The sequence below is a fragment of the Narcine bancroftii genome, chromosome 3, assembly GCF_036971445.1.
Source record: "Narcine bancroftii isolate sNarBan1 chromosome 3, sNarBan1.hap1, whole genome shotgun sequence".
Taxonomy (NCBI): domain Eukaryota; kingdom Metazoa; phylum Chordata; class Chondrichthyes; order Torpediniformes; family Narcinidae; genus Narcine; species Narcine bancroftii.
In genome coordinates, this window is record NC_091471.1 from 154,043,298 (window position 1) to 154,067,157 (window position 23,860).

At 46.5% G+C, this 23,860-nt stretch overlaps 1 protein-coding gene across 8 annotated transcripts in view; it reads right to left on the reverse strand.

The window, feature by feature from the left end:
* tmem150c (transmembrane protein 150C) overlaps positions 1-23,860 on the reverse strand; it is a 67,743-nt gene that overhangs the window by 31,168 nt on the left and 12,715 nt on the right. For 5 of the 8 annotated variants that reach the window (XM_069925423.1, XM_069925425.1, XM_069925420.1 and 2 more), the window contains exon 1: positions 1,792-1,881. Coding sequence is in view for 3 of the 8 variants with exons in the window: in XM_069925424.1 (XP_069781525.1) it covers positions 1,792-1,868 (77 nt within the window). In the remaining 5 variants the exon portion in view is untranslated. Of the gene's footprint in view, positions 1-1,791; positions 1,891-23,860 lie in introns of those variants that run through there. The other 3 variants (XM_069925424.1, XM_069925421.1, XM_069925422.1) reach the window with 1 other exon arrangement.

Genomic DNA, 23,860 nt, shown 5'->3' on the forward strand with positions numbered 1-23,860 from the left:
AATAGGAAATCCAGTACAGCAGTCTCTCAAGTTGGTACCTCGACATGTTAGAACACTTTCCTGAACACATGACAAACTCCAAGCCATCCAGCTCTTTTACAGTATGTGAGTCCCAGTCAGTATGTGGGAAGTTAAAATCTCCCACTATCACAAACTTTCGTTTCCTGCAGCAGTCTGTTATTTCTGTACAGATTTGCTCCTCCAATTCTCGTTGACTATTGGGCCGTCTACAACCCCTATAAGTGCGGTCATGCCTTTCCCATTCATCAGCTCCATCCATATTGCCTCAGTAGACGTGCTTTCTGGTCTGTCCTGCCTGACGACAACTGTGATATTTTCCCTGATGAGCAATGCCACTCTTCACCTGCCCTCCCCGTTCTATCACGTCTGAAGCAACGGAAGCACGGAACATTTTCTGCAGATAGATCATAATCAAGGACAATGATGTACAGGAAAGAATCATTGTTGAGAGTTTCTTCTGGTATATCATGACTGCATTCCTGCAGGGCGGGGCCTTGGGTGTTTTGATCACAAGTGGTCTAGACAGCACTGAAAATTTGTTTGTTTCTGCCCCTTGACCATAGAGACTTAATATCAATTGTCGGTGCACAAGAGTATAACCAGTGGCTCATAAAATCTCCTTGAAGAATCTTAAACCGATACATAAACATTCAATGTTGCAGATGAATAAAGGATGGCAGCATGTTGCATTATGGCCAGTTTTCATTATTTCCTGAGGTAACTATTCGGAAGCCATTTGTATTCAAAAGCAAGCATGCAACTTGGAAGGCAAAAAATGTCTATCAGATATCTTAATATTAACAGACACATTTTTCTGTTGACCAAGCCACCATATATTGCTGAAATAAATCATTTAAACAAGTTGTCTAATGCTTTATCGAACTCTTGTTTGAGAAACCGTGACACTACAATATATTGATATAGCTTGGCAAATTTTAATTCGTCTTCGTACAAAGTCATGGAACAAAATCCTGATCTTATGGCAGAGTATGTTGGGAGAAATTACTCTTGATGTGCAACCATCTCTTAGTTTTAGAAGTGGACTTAGAAAACAATTCAAATGAGGGGGAACCACTCCATGATCAAACAAAATTTAACATTAAGAAATATCCATCAGGCCAATCAACATCTGTGGTAAGAGAAGCAGAGTTTGAAGTTCCTTTGTCAGAACTCATAACTGACAGAAATCCAATCATAGGGACCTTTTACAAAGCTGGAATTTCTAGAAGACAAATTCCACTGAATTCAATAATGATTTTGTTTAAAAAACTGCAGTTTTTGGAAGTCTAAAATGTAAACAGAAAATCTTGGAAATACTTGGAGTCTTTGTTGTGAACTCTTTCTACATATGCTCTTTGACTTGCTATATAAACCTGGTGACAGGAGCAAAAAACAACCTGCTGGAAGAATTCAGCAGACTGAACACCAATTTGCATGTTTGAGGCACATCATTTTTTTTCCCCCTCAGTGTCAGCTGAGCTCAGTTGGTAAAGTTTTTTGCTTTTATCCAAGGGGATAATGCTGTTTCAGCTATGAAGCATAGTGCGTTTTTTCTCCATCAGTGCCCAACACGAGGATGATACTGAGCTTACTGATCGCTGTACTGGCAATTTAGAAATCATTTGCTGTCTGCGATTTTGTATTGCAACAATCTTAGAGGACATTTAATATCCACAAGCTCTTTCAATAAAGGAAAAGAAAAATCTATATTGGTTAAATATAAAGCAAGCATTTAACACAATAAACTTTTTAAAAGTGTGGTGGACTTACGTAGCAAAGAATCCAACTATTGTAAAGACAGAAACTATAATAGGTATGAACATCCAGCAATTGCACTTCATTTTCATGCTAATATGATGTTTCTTCCTTCTGAAAGACAGAGATACAGAAAGCTAAAATTATTTCATATAGTTGACGAATTTTGTTGTAACATCTACCCCATATCACCATATGCAGACGCATGAGGCCTTTTTTGGTGAAACACTGCACGATAGCCAGGTCAAGTTAAAAAAAGGAGGCGATTTTACCTTTTATGTTGACGATCTATAAGGTGGATCCTGTGGTGCTTTTATGCAGAGCTGAGTGAGCCAGCTTCCAGAGCTGAAGGAGGTGGGGTGGTGCTGCAGTATTGCCACCCACCACCGTGACGTCAAACTTATGTGCCAAGAAGGGAAAGCAGCCTAGACTCGAAAATGGTGACTGAAGAGCAGGTAAGAGCGCTATGGAGATCTGTGCAGTCTTAGGACTCAGACAGATCTCCTGCACAACGTAATAGTCTCTATTAACCAGATGGGTTTTTCAAAATTCATGCTCCTGGGTCTCAGGCTGTCACAGGCGTCATCGTGACATCATCAACCCTCCCCTTTTGTAGCCGCTTTCAGCAGCATTCTTTTTACAGAGGGGGTGGAGCAACTTCACTCCACCTCTAACTGTATCCCCCCCAGGTAGATGGAAGCTGAAGCAAGTTCGAGCAGTCAATCCACCTTGGGACCTTTAATGGAGGTATGTGCAGTAATAACAAGAATAAAAATCTGTCTTCAGATTTCTTTTTTTTTCTCTATAATTGTCTAATCACTTTATTCGTGATTGATTCAATAGGACATACCTGCAATTTGAAAGACCTGGGGGTGCGACCAATACAGCATTGGACCGAACCCCATATTAGTGTCATAATTAACATCTGAATCTTCACCCTTGGTTTTAGTTCCTCCACAGCCTCACCTTTCCCTAACTTCAGTATTATAAATCTGTGAGATATCTGCAATCTTCAGTTTTGGATGGATCGTCACTGAATTTAATTACCAGTAAAAGCAACAGATCCAAAAATCCCTTACAAAACCTTCTTTAATACGTTCCTATTTCTTGGATAAAGGCACGGTTCTGTGCAATATCTTGAATGAACATCTCTTAAGATGGCCAGGTGTTAAATGTTGTCTAGTGTTCCAGTGTAATTAGGGATGTTTCTTTTAAACAAGATTTTGCTATTATTGTTGGATTAAAACCATCCTAGAAACCACTGCTGTCTGGATGCCAAGTAAATGTGGATGATCAGAGGGAGCAAAGATAATCAATGCAACTAAAATGTGCTTGATTTTACATTGAGCGAATAATTCACTCCATCAGACAAAGAAAATGAATATGATGCACAATGACTCCAGATTCAATTTTTGCCAATGTTCAATGTATCCACAGAATTTCCCGAGAGAGTGCTATTAAGTGTGCTTCTTCTTGTTGATCAAAAATAATCAAACAATTATTTTTGGACCCCTCAATAGTTATACCTAGCTCTATCTCTGCAATGTCCTACACTCCATATCCCATCATCTTCCAGCATTTAAATTTAATTTTGAATAATTCTTTTTGAGGCAAATGGTGATGAAGCTTGACCTTAAACGGTGGGACTCAACTCCTCTGTAAAAATATCTTCTTGAAAAAGCTTTTTGGATTCACTTGATATTTTGCTGGAATGTCTCATCACTTTTTTTCATTTAAAAAGTGTTACACAAATACTGACTGATGTTGCTGGGACAGAGTAAAACTACTGGAGTGCAAGCCTGTTCTGCTGGGGTTGTATAATGTGAAAAATGGGAAGATTTGAATCTCATAGCAAACTAAAGTGCAACCAGGTTATCTACATAGGGTAGGGGGTAACCAAACTGTGGCTTGCGAGGCGCATGCGACCCTTTGACATATAATCTGTGGCTCGCAGAAATATGTTGGTTGAGACAGGAATCATACAAGCTGACCATGGTAGTGTTAAGTGGGCATGATTTGCAATTGAAAACACCCCAACTGTGGGCACTCACCTTGGCCCCCGATGCCCTCCAATCCAAGCTCCAGATGCCCCGATTGCGGACTTACCACCCGGTCCCACCTGTCCAGCCACCTATCCAAGCTCGCATCACCCCGATCGTGGACTCTCGCCTAGGCCCAACCTGCCCATCCGAGCTGCCGATGCCCCGAATGACACAGGCACTTACAGCGGTCAAAAGTAGTATGTGTGTAATAATCAACACCCAAAATTTATATGTACTTTTTGCTTATTGAAGCTAATACAAATTAGCAGTTTAAAAACTACATCCACGAATAAATAGTATTGCCTACATGTATTTCTTAATATTTATATAAATTTTTTGTAACAAAATGTGCATTTGAGTAAAAACATGCACATAGTATTTTTTCATATCTTGTGGCTCTCTGACATCTGAATTGTATCGTGTGTGACTCTTTCATGAAGCAAATTTGACCAACCCTGACATAGGGGAATTCAGAGACTGGGGAAACATTCAATCTGCTAGAGGAATTTGAATGTTTGAGCATGTCATTTTTTCCCCCTCAGTGTCATCTGAGCTCAGTTGGTAATGTTATTGCCTCAGAGTCAAGGCAAGGGATCAAATCCAGAGTGGAGCATAGAGTTTTAACCTAAAATTCTGGTGAAGTACTAAGAGAACCCAGTACTGCAGCAAGTGCTGTCTGCAGATTAACTTATCTATGCTCCCAAAGGGATGTAAATGATGTTATGACACCATTTCAAAAAAAAGTGGTGTTATCCCTGCAGTCATGGCCAATATTTACCTTTCATCCACTGCTTCTCAAGCATTTTAACATTTCACTAACACATGGATTAGCCATAAAGTACTTCAGGGTGCCATGAACAGTACCATATTAATACAAATCCTTTTTCTTCAAACATTAATATTCCTCCATGCAAGTAGCAAGCACACCAATGTAATGATTTACAATTTCAGAGAACTTGTATTGCAAACAAAACATTCCATAATTTATCATATATTGTAGCCATGTGCTACTCGAAAGAAAGACACATGCACCAGTGCAGTCGGGTTAAGCTCTGTGTTTTATTGGGGGCTCAGGCCTGACTTTTATACCTCTTGCTTTCCCGCCGTTTACCCTTTTTTACTGACATAACGACCCGCAAAACAAAAGCGGGTTTCCCACGTGTGGGTACCTTCTTGCATGACAATCCCTTCTTCCCTGCGTGCTGTCCCTGTCTATTGGCTGTGCAGCAGGGCCAGAGTTATTTTAGGGTCACTGGCCCTTAAGCTGCTCATGCAGATCGTCCGCCAGTTTGCTGGCTAGGGCCAGTGCTGCTGCGTGGATAGTTGGCCACCCGGAGCGCCGGTTTGATCACTACGGTGGCAGGCAGCCACATGAATGACCCACCCTCTCCCCAGCCCCCCCCCCCCACCACCCCCCAGAACCTTGGTTCCCGGAGGCAGAGTTTCTGCAGGCTTCTTTGGCCTGCCTCTTTTGTTTGGTACTGGCGTCTCGACTGGGTGTGCCAGATCCAAGTGTGCCGGCTTTATTCTGTCCATAGTGAAAACCTCCATCTTGCCTCTGACCTCCAGCTCAAACGTGGCTCCACTGTTATGGATGGCCTGGAACAGGCCTTCGTTGGGTCTCTGCAGCGGTAGACGATCCGGACCCTTGCAAATGAAAACATACTGACAGACCTGCAGGTCCTTGGGTACATCAGTCCTCCCGTGTCCGAGCCTGGAAGGTGGAGTCGGGGACAAATTGCTAATTCTTTCCCTCAGCTTACAGAGGAATGCAGCAGAGTCGACCTGCTGTCCACCTGGGGACAATACGAATTCTCCTGGGACCACCAGTGGAGCTCCATGGATGAGTTCGACTGAAGAGGTGTTGAGGTCCTCCTTGGGTGCTATGTGGATGCCCATGATAGCTCGTCCACCCAGTTAGGTCCTTGGAGTCTGATCATGAGCACAGCCTTGAGAAGCCTGTGGAAGCACTCCACCAACCCATTTGATTGTGGGTGGTAGGCTGTTGTTTGGTGTAGCTGGGCACCCCACAGGCTAGCAAGGTCAGATGACAGACTGGAGTTGAACTGTGCCCCTTTGTTGGATGTGATGTGGGACAGTAACCTGAACCATGCCACCCAGGATGAGATGAGGGCCCTGACGCACAGGATATTGGACATGTCTGCCAGCAGGACTGCTTCTGGCCACCTAGTGAAGCAGTCGACCATGGTAAACACGTAGCGGAAACTCTGGAATATTGATAAGGGTCCTACTATGTCCATGTAGATGTGGTTGAACCTTCGCTCCATGGGCTCAAAGTGCTGAGGTGGGGCCTTGGTGTGCTGCTGTACCTTGGTTGTTTGGCATTGTGTGCATGCCCTCACCCACCCGCTGACATGTTTTTGCAATCCATGCCACATGTATTTGCTGGCCACCAGCCAGACTGTGGTCCTGATGGATGGGTGAGCCAGCCCATGGATGGAATCGAAAACCTGCCGTCTCCAAGCTGCCGGGATGATAGGTCTGACCTGGTCAGTGTCCATGTCGCACAGGAGGGTGGTGTTACTTGTGTTGACTGGGATGCGGATGCCCAACAGTGCCCACGGTAGCTCATCCACCCAGTTAGGTCCTTGGAGTCTGATCATGAGCGCAGCCTTGAGAAGCCTGTGGAAGAACTCCACCAACCCTGGAGCTGCAGTCTCAATATGGCTGTCCTGTACTGGGGCATATCTTTGTCATCTTGCTGCACCTCTGCCAGTGCTATGAAATCCACTCCCCTTGATAGCGCATGGATGGTCTGTCAGGACAGTGTATCGGCCACCACGTTATCCTTGCCAGAGATGTGCTTTACATCTGTGGTGTATTCCAAGGTGTAAGACAGGTGACACTACTGGCAGACTGATAAGGGGCCTGAGATCTTGGCCAAGGGAAAAGTCAGGGCCTTGTGGACTGTGGAGGCCAAAAAAGTCCTGTTCTCAAGGAAGATTCTGAAGTGGCGGATGGCCAAGTACAGTGCCAGTAGTGCTCAGTCAGAAGCACTGTACTTCAGTTCAGGAGGCTGCCAACTTCCATCAATCTGCTGCTCCAGAACTCTGCCAATCGCTGTTCCTGAGGCATCCATCATAAGGGCTGTGGGAGCGTCTGCGCTGGGATGTGCCAGGAGAGCAATGTCTGCCAGGGCATCATATGGTGATCAGACAGCCCATATGCTTCTCCCCTGCACATGGTGCCCAAAGCCACTGGGGGTTGGCGACCATGTGGCAACTACTGCCGAATCAACGTGGCCACAATACCAGATCAGTGTCCCATGCCACAGATCCAGGACTTTGTGGCTAACCTGCACAGAGCAAGGACCTTCTCCAAGGTGGACCTCGTGCGGGGATATCATCAAATCCTGGTACACCCCGATGATATTCCCAAGACCGCCAACATCACCCCGTTTGGCCTGTTCGAATACCTTTGAATGCCATTCGAGTTGAAAAATGTCACATTGACCTTCCAGAGGCTAATGAACACAGTGGGCCGAGACCTGGACGGCGCCTTTGTCTACCTGGATGACATCCTCATGGTGAGCAGAAACCGACAAGAATACTTAACGCACTTCTGCAACCTCTACACCCGCCTAAGTGAGTTCAGACTGACGATCAACCCAGCCAAATGCCAGTTTAGGATGGAGCCCATCGACTTCCTGGGCCATAAGTTAACCAAGGAGCCACACCTCTACCCAGCAAGGTGGAGGCCATCTGGAGGTTTCCTAGGCCTAACACGACCAGGGAACTACAGGAGTTCATGGGGCTGATCAACTTCTACGACATTCATCCCCTCGGCTGCTCGGATCATGTAATCCTTGTTCACCTGGATGGCAGGCAAGACAAAGGACATCAAATGAGGCGAGAAGTTAGCAGAGGCCTTCGTGAAGGCCAAGGAAGCCCTGGCAGGTGCTGCTCTTCTGGCACATCCCAGGGCAGATGCTTGAACGTCCCTGACAGTAGATGCCTCAGGAATGGCAATCGGCGGAGTTCTGGAACAGCAGATTGAAGGAAGTTGTCGGCCGCTGGCTTTTTTCAGTGGCCTCCAGAACTAAAGTACAGCACTTTTGACAGAGAGCTACTGGCACTGAATTTGGCCATCTGCCACTTCAGATACTTCCTCAAAGTCAGGTCTTTTACAGCTTTCACAGATCACAAGCCCCTGACCTTGGCCTTGGCTAAGATCTCAGACCCTTGGTCGGTCTGCCAGCAGCATCACCTGTCTTACATCTTGGAGTACACCACAGATGTAAGGCACATCTCCAGCAAGGATAACGTGGTGGCCGATGCACTGTGCCAACAGAGCATCCATGCACTATCAAAGGGAGTAGATTTCATGGCACTGGCCGAGGTGCAGCAAGACGACAAGGAGATGCCCCAGTACAGGACAGCCAAATCAGGACTGCAACTCCAGGAATTCCAGTCAGCACAGGTAACACCACCCTCCTGTGTGACATGGACACTGGCCAGGTCAGACCTATCATTTCGGCAGCTTGGAGATGGCAGGTTTTCGATTCCATCCACAGGTTGGTTCACACATGCATCAGGACTATGGTCTGGCTGGTGGCCAGCAAATACATGTGGCATGGATTGAGAAAACAGGTTAGCAGGTGGGTGAGGGCATGCGGCTGTGCCAAACAGCCAAGGTACAGTGGCATACCAAGATCCCTCCTCAGCACTTTGAACCCGCAGAGTGAAGGTTTGACTATATCCATGTGGACCCTTATGGTATCCCAGGGTTTCTGCTACCTGTTCACAATGGTTGGCCACTTCACCAGATGTTTGGAAGCAGTCCCACTGGCAGACATGTCCACAATCTCGTGCGCCAGGGCCCTCATCTAGTACTCTGTGGGATGGTTCAGGTTACCATCCCACATCACATCAGTTCACCTCCAGCCTATATTCCAACCTTGCCAGCCTGTGGGGTGCCCAGCTGCACCACACAACAGCCTGCAACCTACAGTCAAATAGGTTGGTGGAGCGCTTCCACAGGTACCTCAAGGCTGCCCTCATGACCAGAATCCAAGGACCTAACTGGATAGAGAAGCTACCATGGGTACTGTTGGGTACACGCACGGCACCCAAGGAGGACCTCAATACTTCTTTGGTCAAGCCCCTCCATAGAGCTCCACTAGTAGTCCTGGGGAATGCATACCATCTCCAAGTGGAGACTAAAGCCAGCACACCTGGACCCAGTGCCCAGTCGAGATGCCAGCACCACATAAAAAGGCAGGCCACTGAAGCCTGCAGTGACTCTGCCTATGGTCACCATTGACAATACTGCCAGTTCTGGGGGTTCATGTGGTAGACCATCACCATGGTGATCAAGCCAGCGCTCCAGGCAATGAGCGCACCTAAAAGCCAGCAGACCACGTAGCGACACTGGCCCTAGCAAGTAAACCAGTGGATGAACAATAAGGTCAGCTTAAGAGCCAGTGACCCCAAAATTATGCTGGCCCCACGGCACAGCCAATTGACAGGGATAGGGCGCAAGAAGAAGGGATTGTCATGTAAGAAGGTAATCGCGTGTAAGAAACCAGCTTTTGTTATGTGGGTCATTATGTCAGTATCTGGGCCAAACAATGGGAGTGCAAGAGGTATAAAAGTCAGGCTTGAGCCCCAGTAAAACACAGAGCTTGACCTGACTACACTCATGAATGTGTCTTTCTTTCAAGTAGCATGCGGCTACATTATCACTATGCTGGGAGTAGTCTATATGCCCCCAAATAGCCCTCGGGATACTGAGGAGCAGATAAACCGACAGATTTTGGATTGGTGCAGGAAATATAGGGTCAACTCCCAGATACAGAGCGGAATGAAGCAATCATCAAATGGACATTGGAAACAACAGTAATAAATCAAGGTCAGCAAAATTGATCAGTAAGGAAATCTAAAAAGATGTAATATTGTCAAGAGTATTCTACTTCACAATGATTGGCCAAAAGATCAGGAAATGTCAGAAGAAATAAAACCCTATTATGGGGAACTATCGATCAAAGAAGGATGCCTGCTATGGGGGGGACCAGAATTGTCATCCAAAAAAGAGGCAGAAAGACATCCTGGCTGAACTTCTCAATAACCACCCAGGGACAGTGCGAATGCATGTCTGGTGGCCTTCCTTAGGGGAAGACATCAAGCACATGGTCAGAGATGCAGCAGGTACCAGGATGCACAACCCAAAGCACCTCAAGCAGAAGCAAACCCATGGAAGTAGCCATCACAACCGTGGCATCATGTCCACATAGACTTTGTAGGACCATTTATGGGAGAGAGTTTCCTGATAGTAGTTGAAGCACACTCCAAATGTCGTACCATTGAAAAAGTCTTTGGATTACCCTTAGAATTAGTTTCCAACAATGGCCCACAATTTGTATCAGTAGAATTTAAAGAGTTCATGTGCAATAACAACATAAACCACATACTGTCTGCGCCACATCATCCAAGCACAAATGGAAAAGCAGAACATTCCAGTAGCTGTGGGTAATTTCAAATTCCCTAATATTGACTGGTACCGCCTGACTACAAGACAGATAGATGAGACTGAATTTGTCAGGTGTGTACAAGAAGGATTCTTGACACAGTATATGGATCAGCCAACGAGAAGAAAGGCCACACTAGATCTAATCCTGGGTAATGAACCAGGTCAGGTGGTGGACTCTCAGTGGGGGAGCATTTTGGTGAGAGTGACCACAACGCCTTGAGCTTTAGCATAGGATAAGGATAAAATCAGACAAGATGGGAAAGTGCTTAATTGGGGAAGGGACAATTACAATGGGATGAGGCAGGAACTAGCGAGAGTAAATTGCAAACAGATGTTCAAGGGACAAAGCACAGAACTAATGTGGAGAAAGTTTAGGGACCAATTGTGCTGTGTTCAGGTTTGTCCCACTGGGACAAGGAAATAATGGTAGGAAAAGAGAACCATGGTTGACAAAACAAGTGAGGCAGCTAGTCAAGAGGAAGAAGGAATCATATATTAGATTTTGGAAGAAGGAAATAGGAAGTGTTCATGAGAAATATATAGTAGCCAGGAAGGAGCTTAAGAAAGGGCTTTGGAGAGCTCAAAGGGGGCATGGAGAGTGATGAAATTAAAACCGAGACTAAGGTCCTGAATTTAAATAAAGGGAATTATGATGGTATGAGACGGGAGTTGAGTAAGATTGATTGGGTGGTGTTTATGGGGGAGTTGACTGTGGATAGACAATGGAAAGCATTCACAGATCTAATGGAGAAATTGCAAAAATCGTTTATACCGGTTTGGCATAAAAATAAACCAAAAAAGGTGACTCAACCGTGGATAACAAGGGAAATTAGAGACAGCATTGGGTCCAAAAAGAGAGCATATCAATTGGCCAAAAAAAGTACCACAACCGAAGACTGGGAACAGTTCAAGATGCAGCAAAGGAGGACAAAGGGATTAATCAAGAGAGCAAAAATAAATTACGAAAGTAAGCTTGCGGTAAATATAAACACCGACTGCAAAAGCTTTTATAAATATGTCAAGAGGAAAAGATTGGTGAAATCCAGAGTAGGTCCTTTGCAGACGGAATCAGGGGAATATATAATGGGGAATAAGGAAATGGCAGACCAATTAAATTCTTACTTTAGTTCTGTTTTTACAAGAGAGGATACAAATAACCTCCCAAGGATGTTGGGAAACATAGAGACTAATGCAAGGGAGGAACTGAAAGAAATCAGTATCTCTAAGGACATGGTCTTGGGGAAATTGATGGGATTGAAGGCAGATAAATCCCAAGGGCCTGATAATCTACATCCTAGGGTACTTAAGGAAGTGGCCATTCAGATAGCAGATGCTTTAAGAATTATTTTCCAGAACTCGAAAGACTCAGGATCAGTACCCATGGATTGGAGGGTAGCTAATATTACCCCACTATTTAAAAAATGGGGTAGAGAAAAAGCGGGGAATTATCGGCCTGTGAGCCTTACATCAGTAGTGGGCAAAATGATGGAATCCATTATTAAGGATGTAATAGCGGAGCATATGACTAGCAGAGAAGGGATCGGACGGAGTCAACATGGATTTACAAAAGGTAAATCGTGCTTGACCAATCTATTGTAATTCTTTGAGATGGTGACAGGTAAAATAGATGGGGGAGAGCCAGTGGATGTGGTGTACCTGGACTTCCAAAAGGCCTTCGATAAGGTCCCGTGTAAACGACTGGCTTCCAAAATCAAGGCTCATGGGATTGGGGGCAAAGTATTGACGTGGATTGAGAACTGGCTGGCAGGTAGAAGACAGAGAGTTGGGATAAATGGCTCATTTTCTGAGTGGCAGGCGGTGACCAGTGAGGTACCACAGGGATCTGTACTGGGACACCAGCTGTTCACAATTTACATTAATGATCTGGATGAGGGGATTGGATGTAATATCTCCAAATTTGCAGATGACACTAAGCTAGGAGGGGTTGTGTGCACGGAAGAGGGGGTCAGGAAGCTCCAGTGTGATTTGGATAAATTGAGGGACTGGGCAGATACATGGCAAATGCACTACAATGTGGATAAATGTGAGGTTATCCACTTTGGTAATACAAACCGGAGGGCAGATTACTATTTGAATGGCAATAGATTAAGAGATGGGGAAGTGCAGAGACCTAGGGGTACTTGTACACCAGTCTCTGAAGGCGATCATGCAGGTACAGCAGGCGGTTGGCCTTCATATCAAGAGGGTTTGAGTATAGGAACAAGGATACCTTACTGCAGCTGTACAGGGCCTTGGTGAGACCCCACCTGGAGTATTGTGTGCAGTTTTGGTCACCTTATCTAAGGAAGGATGTTCTTGCAATGGAGGGAGTGCAGAGGCGATTCACCAGGCTGATACCTGGAATGGCAGAAATGACTTATGAGGAAAGATTGCACAAATTGGGATTGTACTCCCTGGAGTTTAGAAGATTGAGAGGGGATCTCATAGAGACAAATAAAATTCTGGCAGGACTGGACAGAGTGGATGCAGATGGGATGTTTCCAATGATGGGAAAATCCAGAACCCGGGGCCATGGTTTGGGGATAATAGGCAAACCATTTAGGACCGAGATGAGGAGGAATTTCTATACCCAGTGGGTGGTGAATCTGTGGAATTCATTGCCACAGAGGGCAGTAGAGGCAGGTTCATTAAATCTATTTAAGAGGGAATTAGATCTATTTCTTCAGTATAAGGGTATTAAAGGTTACGGAGAGAAGGCGGGGACGGGGTACTGAACTTTAAGATCAGCCATGATCTCGTTGAATGGCGGAGCAGGCTCGAAGGGTTGAATGACCTACTCCTGCTCCTATCTTCTATGTTTCTATGTTTCTATGAGAAGGGCTTGATTTGTAGACAAAGAAGTCAAGAATGAAAGTGGGGTCCAAAAGGATAAAGGAGGGAGCATGTTCCTGGAGGTGGAGGAGGTTGGGGAGGTACTAAATGAATACTTTGCTTCAGTATTCACAAGAGAAAAGGACCTTGATCAGGATGAGGTTGGAGTAGAATAGGCTGGATAATGTTGAGATTAAAGAACAGGAAGTGTTGGATCTTCTTAAAAGCGTTAAGATTGATAAGTCCCGGGGATGGAAGCAATACACCCCAGGTTGCTGTGGGAAGTGAGGGAAGAGATAGCTGGGACAGTAGCCATGATCTTCTGAGTCCTCTTTGGCCACAGGGGAGGTGCCGGAGGATTGGAGAATGGCAAATGTAGTCCCTTTGTTTAAAAAAAGTAATAGAGAGAATCCTAGGAATTATAGACCAGTGAGTCTTAAGTCAGTGGTGTGCAAACTACTGGAGAGGAATCTTAAGGATAGGATGTATGAGCATTTGGAGAAGTCCAGTCTACTCTAGGATGGTCAGCATGGCTTTGTGAAGGGAAGGTTGTGTAACAAAATAAATTGATAAAGGTAAGGCGGTAAATGTGGTCTACACAAACTTTAGTAAGGCATTTGACAAAGTCCCCCATGATAGACTTGTTCAGAAAGTCTTTAGGCTTGGGACCCATGCAACCTTGGCTCTATGGACACTCTGTCTATGGGATGAGGGGGCGCCCCAATATTCACCCCTCCAACATGAAGGCCAGCTCTCTGAGCAATCTATCTGGAGAGCAGACAGTCAAAACTCCCTGCTGGTGCCGCCTGAAGGCATCGACTGTGGGATCGGGTGGTGACTGCAGTAAGGGCCAGGTTCCCCACATTTTTAGAGTGGGACATGATGTGCTGAACAAAGTGGTACGCAGTCAGTTGAGGCCACAAGGGTAGGGAATGTCCCCTTATTACTAATCTCAACGGTGGGGCTCCCAGTGCAACCTCCCTAAGGATGCCTGGAAGGGGCACTTAGTTACCATTGTTCACCCGACCTCAAAGGGGTGGTCTTACCTTGATGGGTCCAGTGACCAGCAAAATCATCTAGGAAGCCACTGCCCTTCTGGAGAGGTGAGAATATCTTTCTGATAAATGGACTTATGGGGTATCCTAGAATGTATCTTTTTTTTACATATTATATTAAAGTATAATGAGGTGTGGTGGCACACCACTAGGCAGGCGAACTGGCTCTGCTTGTAATCCACGTGGTGGGGAAGCTGGCCAAAATGGCGCCGTCGGGGTTTTCCCCTTCTTTTCAGTACCGGGCTCAGAAGCCCGCGCTGGGGGACCACGTGATGCCCGGGTGATATCAGTGCCTCCCAGCGCGGTTCACAGCCAGGTCCAAGTCCAGCCCAGCAGCCTGCAATAAATCAGTTCTGTTCACTGAGCTCAACTCATCTGGTTGTGTGTTCTTTCAGTAGTAGTGTAGCTACTGCTACAATTGGTGACCCTGACTGGCTCAAACATCTTTGAACCCATCATGAGCGAACCTGGGATCAGTGTTAAAGCCATCAAGCTGCCTGACTTCTGGGTTCAGGATCCGGAGACCTGGTTTGGCCACGCGGAGTCTCAGTTTCACCTCCTCCAGATTTAATCCGACACGACCAAATTCCTCCCTAAACCAGGCCACCACGAAATGTGTGCTGCACCTCGTTCAGCACCCACCCACCGAAGACAAATACAAGACCATCAAGCAAGTGCTCACCGGATCCCTCAAAATATCCAGGCACCTGCGTGCTGCTCAGATGCTGCACCTCGACGCTTTGGGGAACAGGTCACCGATGGAGCTGATGGATGAGATGCTCGCGCTCATGGGGGATTCACACCAACTGCCCACTCTTCGAGCACATTTTCCTCAACCATCTGCCCGAGGACATCCAGCCATTACTGGCCCAAGAAGAGCTTTACTGACCCAAGGAAGGTCACTCAGAAGGCTCAAGAGCTATGGCTTGAGTGATTCCCGAAGGGCTCAGTGGTCCAGCAGGTCACGAGGCATGGGCATGACCATGCCAAGCCTGCCCCTAGCACTGCAGTAGAGCATCTGGTCCCTACAGGGGCCATAAAGAGCATAACCAGGGTCACGGCATCTGCTCCAGGCCTCTGCTTCTACCACCAGCGCTGGGGAACCAAGGCTCGGAAGTGTCGTCAGCCCTGCTTATTCCAGAGAAACGAGAAGGCCGGCCGCTGTTAATGGCTGCGGCAGCTGCCAAAGACACAGCCTCCTCTACCTGTGGGACTCAGTCAGCAGCCGGTGGTTCCTCGTCAACACTGGGGCCCAGATCAGCATCATCCCGGCCATGGCCATCAAGTCCATGAACTGACCTTGAGGACCTCCCTTCTGTGCGGCAAATGCAACAGAGTCCGGATGTATGGAGACAAGACAGTCCACTTCAAGATCGGCCAATGAAAGTTCTCATGGAGGTTCACCGTCTCATCCCTCCCAACCGCCACCCTGGGTGCCGACTTCCTCCTCGCCCACGGGGTTCTGGTGGACATTTGGGGTAGGTGCTTGGTGGACACCCATACTTTCCATGCCATTCGCCTTGACGCCTCCCACACAGAGTAGCCGCAGATGGCCATGATCACCACGCCCAGAGACCAGTTCCAGCAAATCCTGGATGAGTTTCCGACCCTTCTCAAGCCACAGTTCTCCGCTGCCTCGCCGCGCCACAGGGTGTTCCACCAGATCCCCATCCAGGACCCACCGGTTCATGCCAAGGTACGCTGGCTCCCACCTGACAAGCTTCAGGTGGCAAAGGAGGAGTTTTCGCATCTGTTGGAGCTGGGGATCATTCGGTAGTCTGACAGCCCATGGGCCTCACCGCTCCACCTGTCCTGAAAGCTTCCGGTGGCTGGCGCCCCTGCAGAGACTATCGACGGCTCAACGAATCGACAGTTCCTGACCATTATCCCATCCCTCACATCCAGGACTTTACGGCCAACCTGCATGGGGCAAGGGTTTTCTCCAAGATTGACCTGTTGCACGGGTATCACCAAATCCCGGTGCACCCTGAGGACATACCCAAGACGGCCATCATCACTGCCTTCGGCTTGTTCAAATTCCTTCACATGCCAGTCGGGCTCAAGAACGCCGGTCAGACCTTCTAGCGCCTCATGGACTCAGTGGGCGGGCACCTGGATTTTGTCTTCATTGACTTGGATGACACCCTCATTGCCAGCAGGGATCAGGCACAACACAAGGCCCACCTATGTGCCATTTTCTTCCAGCTGGCCGATTTTGGCCTCACCATCAACCCAGCCAAATGACCGTTTGGGAAAGAGTCCATGCAGTTCTTGGGCCATACCGCCACAGTAGAGGGAGCCACGCCCGCCGCTACGAAGGTCGCTGCTATCAAGGAGTTCCCACGTCCGGACAATTTCAAGGGGCTGCAGGAGTTCGCGGGTATGGTCAACTTCTCCAACCGATTCATCCCGGGAGCTGCGTGCATCATGCAGCCGCTATTCGCCCTCATTGCAGCCAAGCACAAAACACTCACCTGGACCCCAGAGGCCTGCAGTGCATTCAAGGCCATGAAGGATGCCCTTGTGAAGGCCACCATGCTCACCCACCCGCACACCAACCTGCATATGGCGCTCTCCATCAATGCCTCTGCCACACCCGTCGGCGCCATCCTGGAGTAGCAATGGAAGCTGCTGGCATTCTTCAGTCGGCTTCTCTGCCCACCAGACCGCAAGTATAGCACTTTTGAACATGAGTTACTGGGCATGTACCTGGTGGTGTGGCATTTCGCCTATTTCTTGGAGGGGAAGACTTTTACCATCTTCACTGACCACAAACCCCTCACCCAGGCACTCACGATAGCAAAGGACCCCTGGTCAGCCCGCCAGCAACGTCACCTCTCCTTCATGTCAGAGTTTACCACCAACATTCGGCACAAGGCGGGGAAGAACAACGTGGTCACCAAATCACTCTCGCGACCGGCCATCTACGTGTTGATGCCCGGCCTCGACTTCGACCAGCTCACCTGGGTCCAGAAGTCCAACAAGGAAACACGAGCCTTCAGGACTGCTATCATGGGCCTACGGTTCCAATACCTCCCGAATCCGAGCGGCGGAAGCATTGTCCTGTGCGATGTCTCCATGGGCACCCCGCGGCCAGTGGTTCCCCGGCAATGGCACAGGCAAGTCTTCCACCACATCCACAACCTTTCGCACCTGTCCATCAGGTCCACGGTCCGGATGGTGGCGGAGCGGTTCATCTGGCACGGGCTGTGGAAGCAGATCGTGGGCTGGGCCAGAACATGCCCCCACTGCCAGATGTCCAAGATACACAGGCACACCAGGGCACCCGTGCAAGAGTTCGAGCATGTCCAGGAGGTTCAGCCACATTCATGTGGACATAGTCGGGCCCTTACCCGTTTCCCAGGGCAACCATTACCTGTTCACGGTGGTAGACCGCATCACTCGTTGGACCAAGGCGATCCTGATGCCGGTCGCCTCCATGGACTCCTGCTCCTGAGCGCTGTTGCTCGGTTGGGGTGCCCAGTTCACCTCTACGCTCTGGGTACAGCTCGCCAACAGATCGAGCTACATCACACCATGGCCTATCACCCACAGGCCAATGGGCTGGTCGAGCATTTGCACCACCACCACCTTAAGTCGGCACTTATGGCCCGCCTCACCGGTCCCAACTGGGTGGACGAACTGCCTTGGGTGCTCCTGGGCATCTGCTCCTCGCCCAAGGAGGATCTGCAGGCGTCATCAACTGAGCTGGTCTACGGCGCACCACTGGCACTTCGTGGTGAGTTCATTGACATGCCTCACAATGCCCAGCGGTAATCGCAACAGCTGGTTCCCCAACTCTGGGCCTACTTGGACTTCTTTGCACCCCCACTGCCGTCCAGACAAAGCACACGGCCATCTCATGTCCCCAGCAAGCTGGTTTCCGCAAAGTACTTTTTTTCGGCAGGGCCCGACCGCAGCACCTCTGCAGAGACCTTACACGGGGCCGAACAAGGTTGTCCAGCGTTCAGGGTCTACGTTCACACTGGACATCGGCGGCAGGCGGGAACTGTTTACTGTGGACAGGCTGAAGCCAGCGCACCTCGACCCCATCGAACCAGTGATTGTGGCCCAGCCCAAGAAGCGAGACCATCAAACTAAAAAGGACATTGGCGCCGGTTCTGGGGGGGGGCTGTGTGGCAGCTCACCACTAGGAAGGCGAACCATTCCCGCTTGTAATCCATGCGGCAGGGCAGCCAGCAAAATGGCGCCGTCGGGGGTTTCCCCTTCTTCTCAGCACCGGGCTCAGAAGCCCGCACTGGGGGACCATGTGATGCCCGGATCACATCAGCGCCCCCCAGTGCGGTTCTCAGCCAGGTCCAGGCTGGGAGTGTAAGTCCAGCCCAGCAGCCTGCAATAAATCAGTTCTGCTCACTGAGCTCAACCCGTCTGGTTGTGTGTTCTTTCAGTAGTAGTGTAGCTGCCACTACAGAGGTTTGTTAAAGTATTATTTAACTGATTTTTATGAATAATAATTTTAACAATTAGGGTTGAATTTACTTTAATTATATGCTATGTAGATGTATATGTTATCATATTGATTCCCTATTAATAACTTGTATATGGATTAATATGTTAAATTCAATAAAAATATTTTCACAAAAAAGGAACAGGGAGTACCTGCCCAGGGGGTACCCACACAGGTTTGCCGCATGGAAACCAGGCACGGTGATGGCAAGAATGGTGAGGGTGCATTCCCCTTGTCTTGCAGGGACATGTATTATGTGTCAGCAGAGGCCGTGCCGCAAACATGGCATCTCTACCCCCGACATGTTCACGATGTGACGAGAATACAACGGGAAAAAGGTACAGAAACTTGCACCACCCACCGCACTGCCCACCGTGCTCCAACTACACAGACTTCTACTCCTCTCTAATCTGAAGTGGGGCAGACAATCACACCAGACATTCCCTGCTGTGTGGAAAAATTCCATTCCTGCCCCATAGGACAGTGGCCAGGGACCCTGGCAGATCTGTTCAGCAGTCCTGTCCTGCTCAGGTGTCTCGAGGCCATTTATCCCAGTGGCCATCCACTGGAAAAAGGGAAACATCCAGTGCTGTATGTTGCTGGTCAACACCAGAGCAGAATGATAACATATACATATACATAGCATATACATAGAATATTATCTCTGGGAATCCCGAGGGAGTGAGGGGGCCCAAAGTTAGCAGAGGGGGTAAGATCTCCATCCTCTCTGCCAGAGAGGTCAGTTCCCCACCTCTCCATTGACATCACCGGAGGAACATACGGGATAGAATGGGGAGAGGGTGCTTGTGGTCTGCCATGTGGATGCTCACACCAACAGGGCTACAGCAGAGGCCATTCACAAATCTGCACAGCCTCCATCTGCTCCAATCATGTAGATTCTGGTGCCCTGGCAACATGGGCCCATAGAAATTGTAATCACCTGGGGTCCGATGGAACGTAACAATGGGCAGAGCTTAGGGGTGCCATTAACCCAAGATCAGACACGGATGGTGGTAGACAAATGCCCCACATGCCAGCAGGTTAAACAGCAGGACTGGCCAATGGGTACACTGGGGCACATTCAGCACGACACAGAAGCTGGCCAAGTTTGGCAAGTAGACTACACTTGACCCTCTCCCATGCCTAAAGGAAAAGGCCTTTATATTGACAATGGTGGACACTTACTCTGGTGTTCTGGACCAGAGTGGACCAACCAGAACAATGCCATTCGGGGACAGCAACACCTCTTCTCCATTTATGAACATCATGGGGGGTACAGTCCAATCAGGGCTCACACTTTATGGTGTCTCAGGTACAAAATTGGGCAACAGAGGTTGTTGCTCATCACCTACCATCTATATGCATCAGGTCTAATGAACTGTCTCCTCAAGCAAAAGTGCAAACGCTGACACCTGAAGGGGTGGTTCAGCATGCTGCAAGAAGTGGTAGACCATCTTAATTCATATCCCACTACAATGGGGTGGTCCCCTGCTTTTTGGCTGCTTGGCCACATTGGGACAGCAAAGGGTAGACGAGATTGATCTTCAGGACCCTGAGGAGTCTGAGAGGTTATGAGTGCAGCAGCTACAAGATCTACGTAAAGGTTAAACCTTGTGTTTTTTATTCTTAGTTAATTTTGTGCCTGACTCTTTAAGAGTTATTGTTTGTAATGTTACAAGAGTGACTATGATGTAATATGTTGTAATGTCTGCCCAGACTAACGACTTGCTCATTATTCAACCAGATGTGAAGGAAGTGTGACCACAAGAAATTTTTCTTTGAATTTTGTCTCTTTAAACATATAACATAAACATATAACAATTTACAGAACGGAAACAGGCCACTAGGCCCTTCTAGTCCGCACCGAACCAAACACCCCTCTCTAGTCCCACCTCCCTGCACAATGCCCATAACCCTCCATCTTCTTCTCATCCATATACCTGTCCAACCTTTTCTTAAATAATACAATTGACTCCGCCGCCACTATTTCTCCCGGAAGCTCATTCCACACGTCTACCACTCTCTGAGTAAAGAAGTTCCCCCTCATGTTACCTCTAAACCTCTGCCCCTTAATTCTTAACTCATGTCCTCTTGTTTTAATCTTTCCTCCTCTTAACGGAAATAGTCTATCCACATCCACTCTGTCTATCCCTTTCATAATCTTAAATACTTCTATCAAATCCCCTCTCAACCTTCTACGCTCCAAAGAATAAAGACCTAATCTGTCCAATCTCTCCCTATACTCTAGATGCTTAAACCCAGGTAACATTCTGGTAAACCTTCTCTGCACTCTCTCCACTCTGTTTATATCCTTCCTATAATTAGGCGACCAGAACTGCACACAGAACTCCAAATTAGGCCGCACCAATGTCTTATACAGTCTCAACATCACCTCCCAACTCCTATATTCCATGCAATGATTGATAAAGGCCAGCATACTAAAAAGCCTTCTTCACCACCCTATTCACGTGAGTTTCTACCTTCAGGGAACGATGTACCGTTACTCCTAAATCTTTCTGCTCTTCTGTATTCATCAATGCTCTCCCATTTACCACGTATGTCCTGTTTGTGTAGAAGTTTGTGTATCTCTTTAAATATCTTTGTGTATCTCTTATTAAAGCTTTTAATAACTTTATATATCTTTTTATACCTTTATCATACAGTAAATGCTTTGTTATTCATCATTATGAGTCTTAATGTGAAGCTATGCAAAATGTTCATCTGTTTTATCAATGAATTAAAACTACATAAAGCAGCAGCCACAGAGTTTGATTTGTTGGATTAAAGAGATCAAAATTCAAAATATCATAGTTCATGCTTTGGAAGATGATACTTCAAAATTAGGATATATTAGAATAAGGAAAGTGCCGTCTATATTTTGATTCAAAGAAAAATTTAATTGTGAACATTGTTTGGAAGACAAGCTCGTAAAATTTATCTAAAAGAATTAACCACTTGATTTGAAGTCAAAAGCCATCCACACTGTAATAATAGAATATTCTAGAAGTCTTTGGTAACATGTCTGTGAATTGCACAGTTTGAAATTGAGCCAAGGTCTGGCCAGACAGCTGCCACCTTGAAAAGATAAGCCAGATCTTTGGTAGCAGAATTGGCAGGAAGCCCAGGAAATGTTATTTTAAACAACCAGAGATAAGAAAGCTTGAGTGCAAAATCAAAAAGACAATTCAGCCAGCTGCAAAATTCTGTTAAAGGGACCAAGTAAGATACAAAATTCATTTACAGTTCCCAAGATGCAGAAGCAAGGCAGCAATGTGAAGAATCCATGATGGATAAGAAGAAGACTTATCAGGTTAAAAAACTCAACAAACAGCTCTTTTCAAAGAACTGTTGAGCCAGCAAGGTGGACTGACAATGCTTAGCAGGAGGTTGGAGCCAGTAGCCAAAGAAGAAGCAGCTGCAACTAGCAAGCAAGAAGAAGACTGTCAAGGCACTGCAGGCCTTATTCACTGGCTTAATGGTTAGTGGAACTGAAACAGATGAAAGAATGTTGCAAAGTCCCATTGATGCTGTACAAAGCGAAATGCAAAAGATAGAGACTCAATCAGTGATATCTGAAAGTTTACACATGAATCCTGATGATAGTATTTCCAAGGTTATGAGCACAGGAAGTTCTTTAAAGTCTTCAAAGGCATCAAGAGCAAGTACAACTTTGTCTGCTTCAAGCTTCTAAGGCACAAGCAGACTTGGTTACTGTCTATGTGGTTGGAGAAAATATATGCTCTGGAGGATTAGGAGGTTCTCATCAAGAAACAGCAATTGGAGCAAGAAGAGCAACTAAAGTTAGAAATGACCAGTGAAGAACAAAATAGACTATTCAATAGAGAAAAGTAAAGACTAGAGTTTGAGGAACAACATGCTATGAATATGGCCAAAGTGAAAACATTAGCTCAGGTCTCTGCAAGATTTGTCACTCAAAGTGACATACCCAAAGGGCTAGCACCTAACCTTCCACCAGAGCCAGGGTAACACAGCCACAAGAAACAAATATACTCGAGCAAGGAGCCATGGGTCTCACTGCTAGTGCTCAAATGACAATGACCAATCCTATGGAAAGAGCTAGTGGCATTCAATCTCTCCAGAGAGCACAATATAAGGATCTTCCCGAAAGGATGTTATTTTGAAAAAAATTCAACCATGTTAGTTGATCATACTCAACCTTTGCTGTCTCTTCATGTTGCTGGAGAACCAGCTACAAGTCAAGGATCTCCACCAATTGTCATCATTTACAACCCAAGGATTCCCATCAATGCCATCATTTACAACTGAAAGTCCTACACCTATGGCACCACCACTGCCATCACTTAAAAGTCAAGGTCCTACACCTATGGAACCAGTTCAAGATCCATTAAGACAACCAATCACAAGCCATGGTGGCCAAGACAATATATTATCACTCATAGCAAACCAAAATGAAATCTCTGCTATGTTAGCGCAACAGCAAAGTTCATACGGTTTACATAAGAAGCAAATTCCAGTTTTTAATGGAGATCAATTACAATATCTGATGTTCATGAAATCTTTTCAACGTCACATTTTTTTAAAAATTTTGCTAATTCTTTTTCTATTTTTACTATTTCCCTTTCCAACTGCTCTGTTTCCTGATTATAGTCCTTCTTCATCTTGGTTACATAACTTATTATTTGCCCTCTAATGAACACTTTCATTGCATCCCATAGTATAAACTTATCTTTCACTGATTCCGTATTTATTTCAAAATACATTTTGTCTTTCAATTAATTCTCTAAAATCCTGCCATTTAAGTAGCATGGAGTTTAATCTCCATCTATACATTCTTGGAGGGATGTCTTCTAACTCTGTTGTCAATATCAAGGGTGAATGGTCCGATAATATTCTAGCTTTATATTCTGTTTTTCTTACTCTATCTTACATATGAGCTGATAACCAAAATAGGTCTATTCTTGAGTATGTTTTATGTCTACCCGAATAATATGAATATTCCTTTTCCTTTGGGTGTTGTTTCCTCCATATATCCAAAAGTTGCATTTCTTGCATCGATTTAATTATAAATTTGGTTACTTTGTTCTTTCTGTTAATTTTTTTCCCAGTTTTGTCCATATTTGAATCCAAATTAAGGTTGAAATCCCCTCCTATTAATATGTTCCCTTGCGTATCTGCTATCTTCAAAAAAATATCTTGCATAAACTTTTGATCTTCTT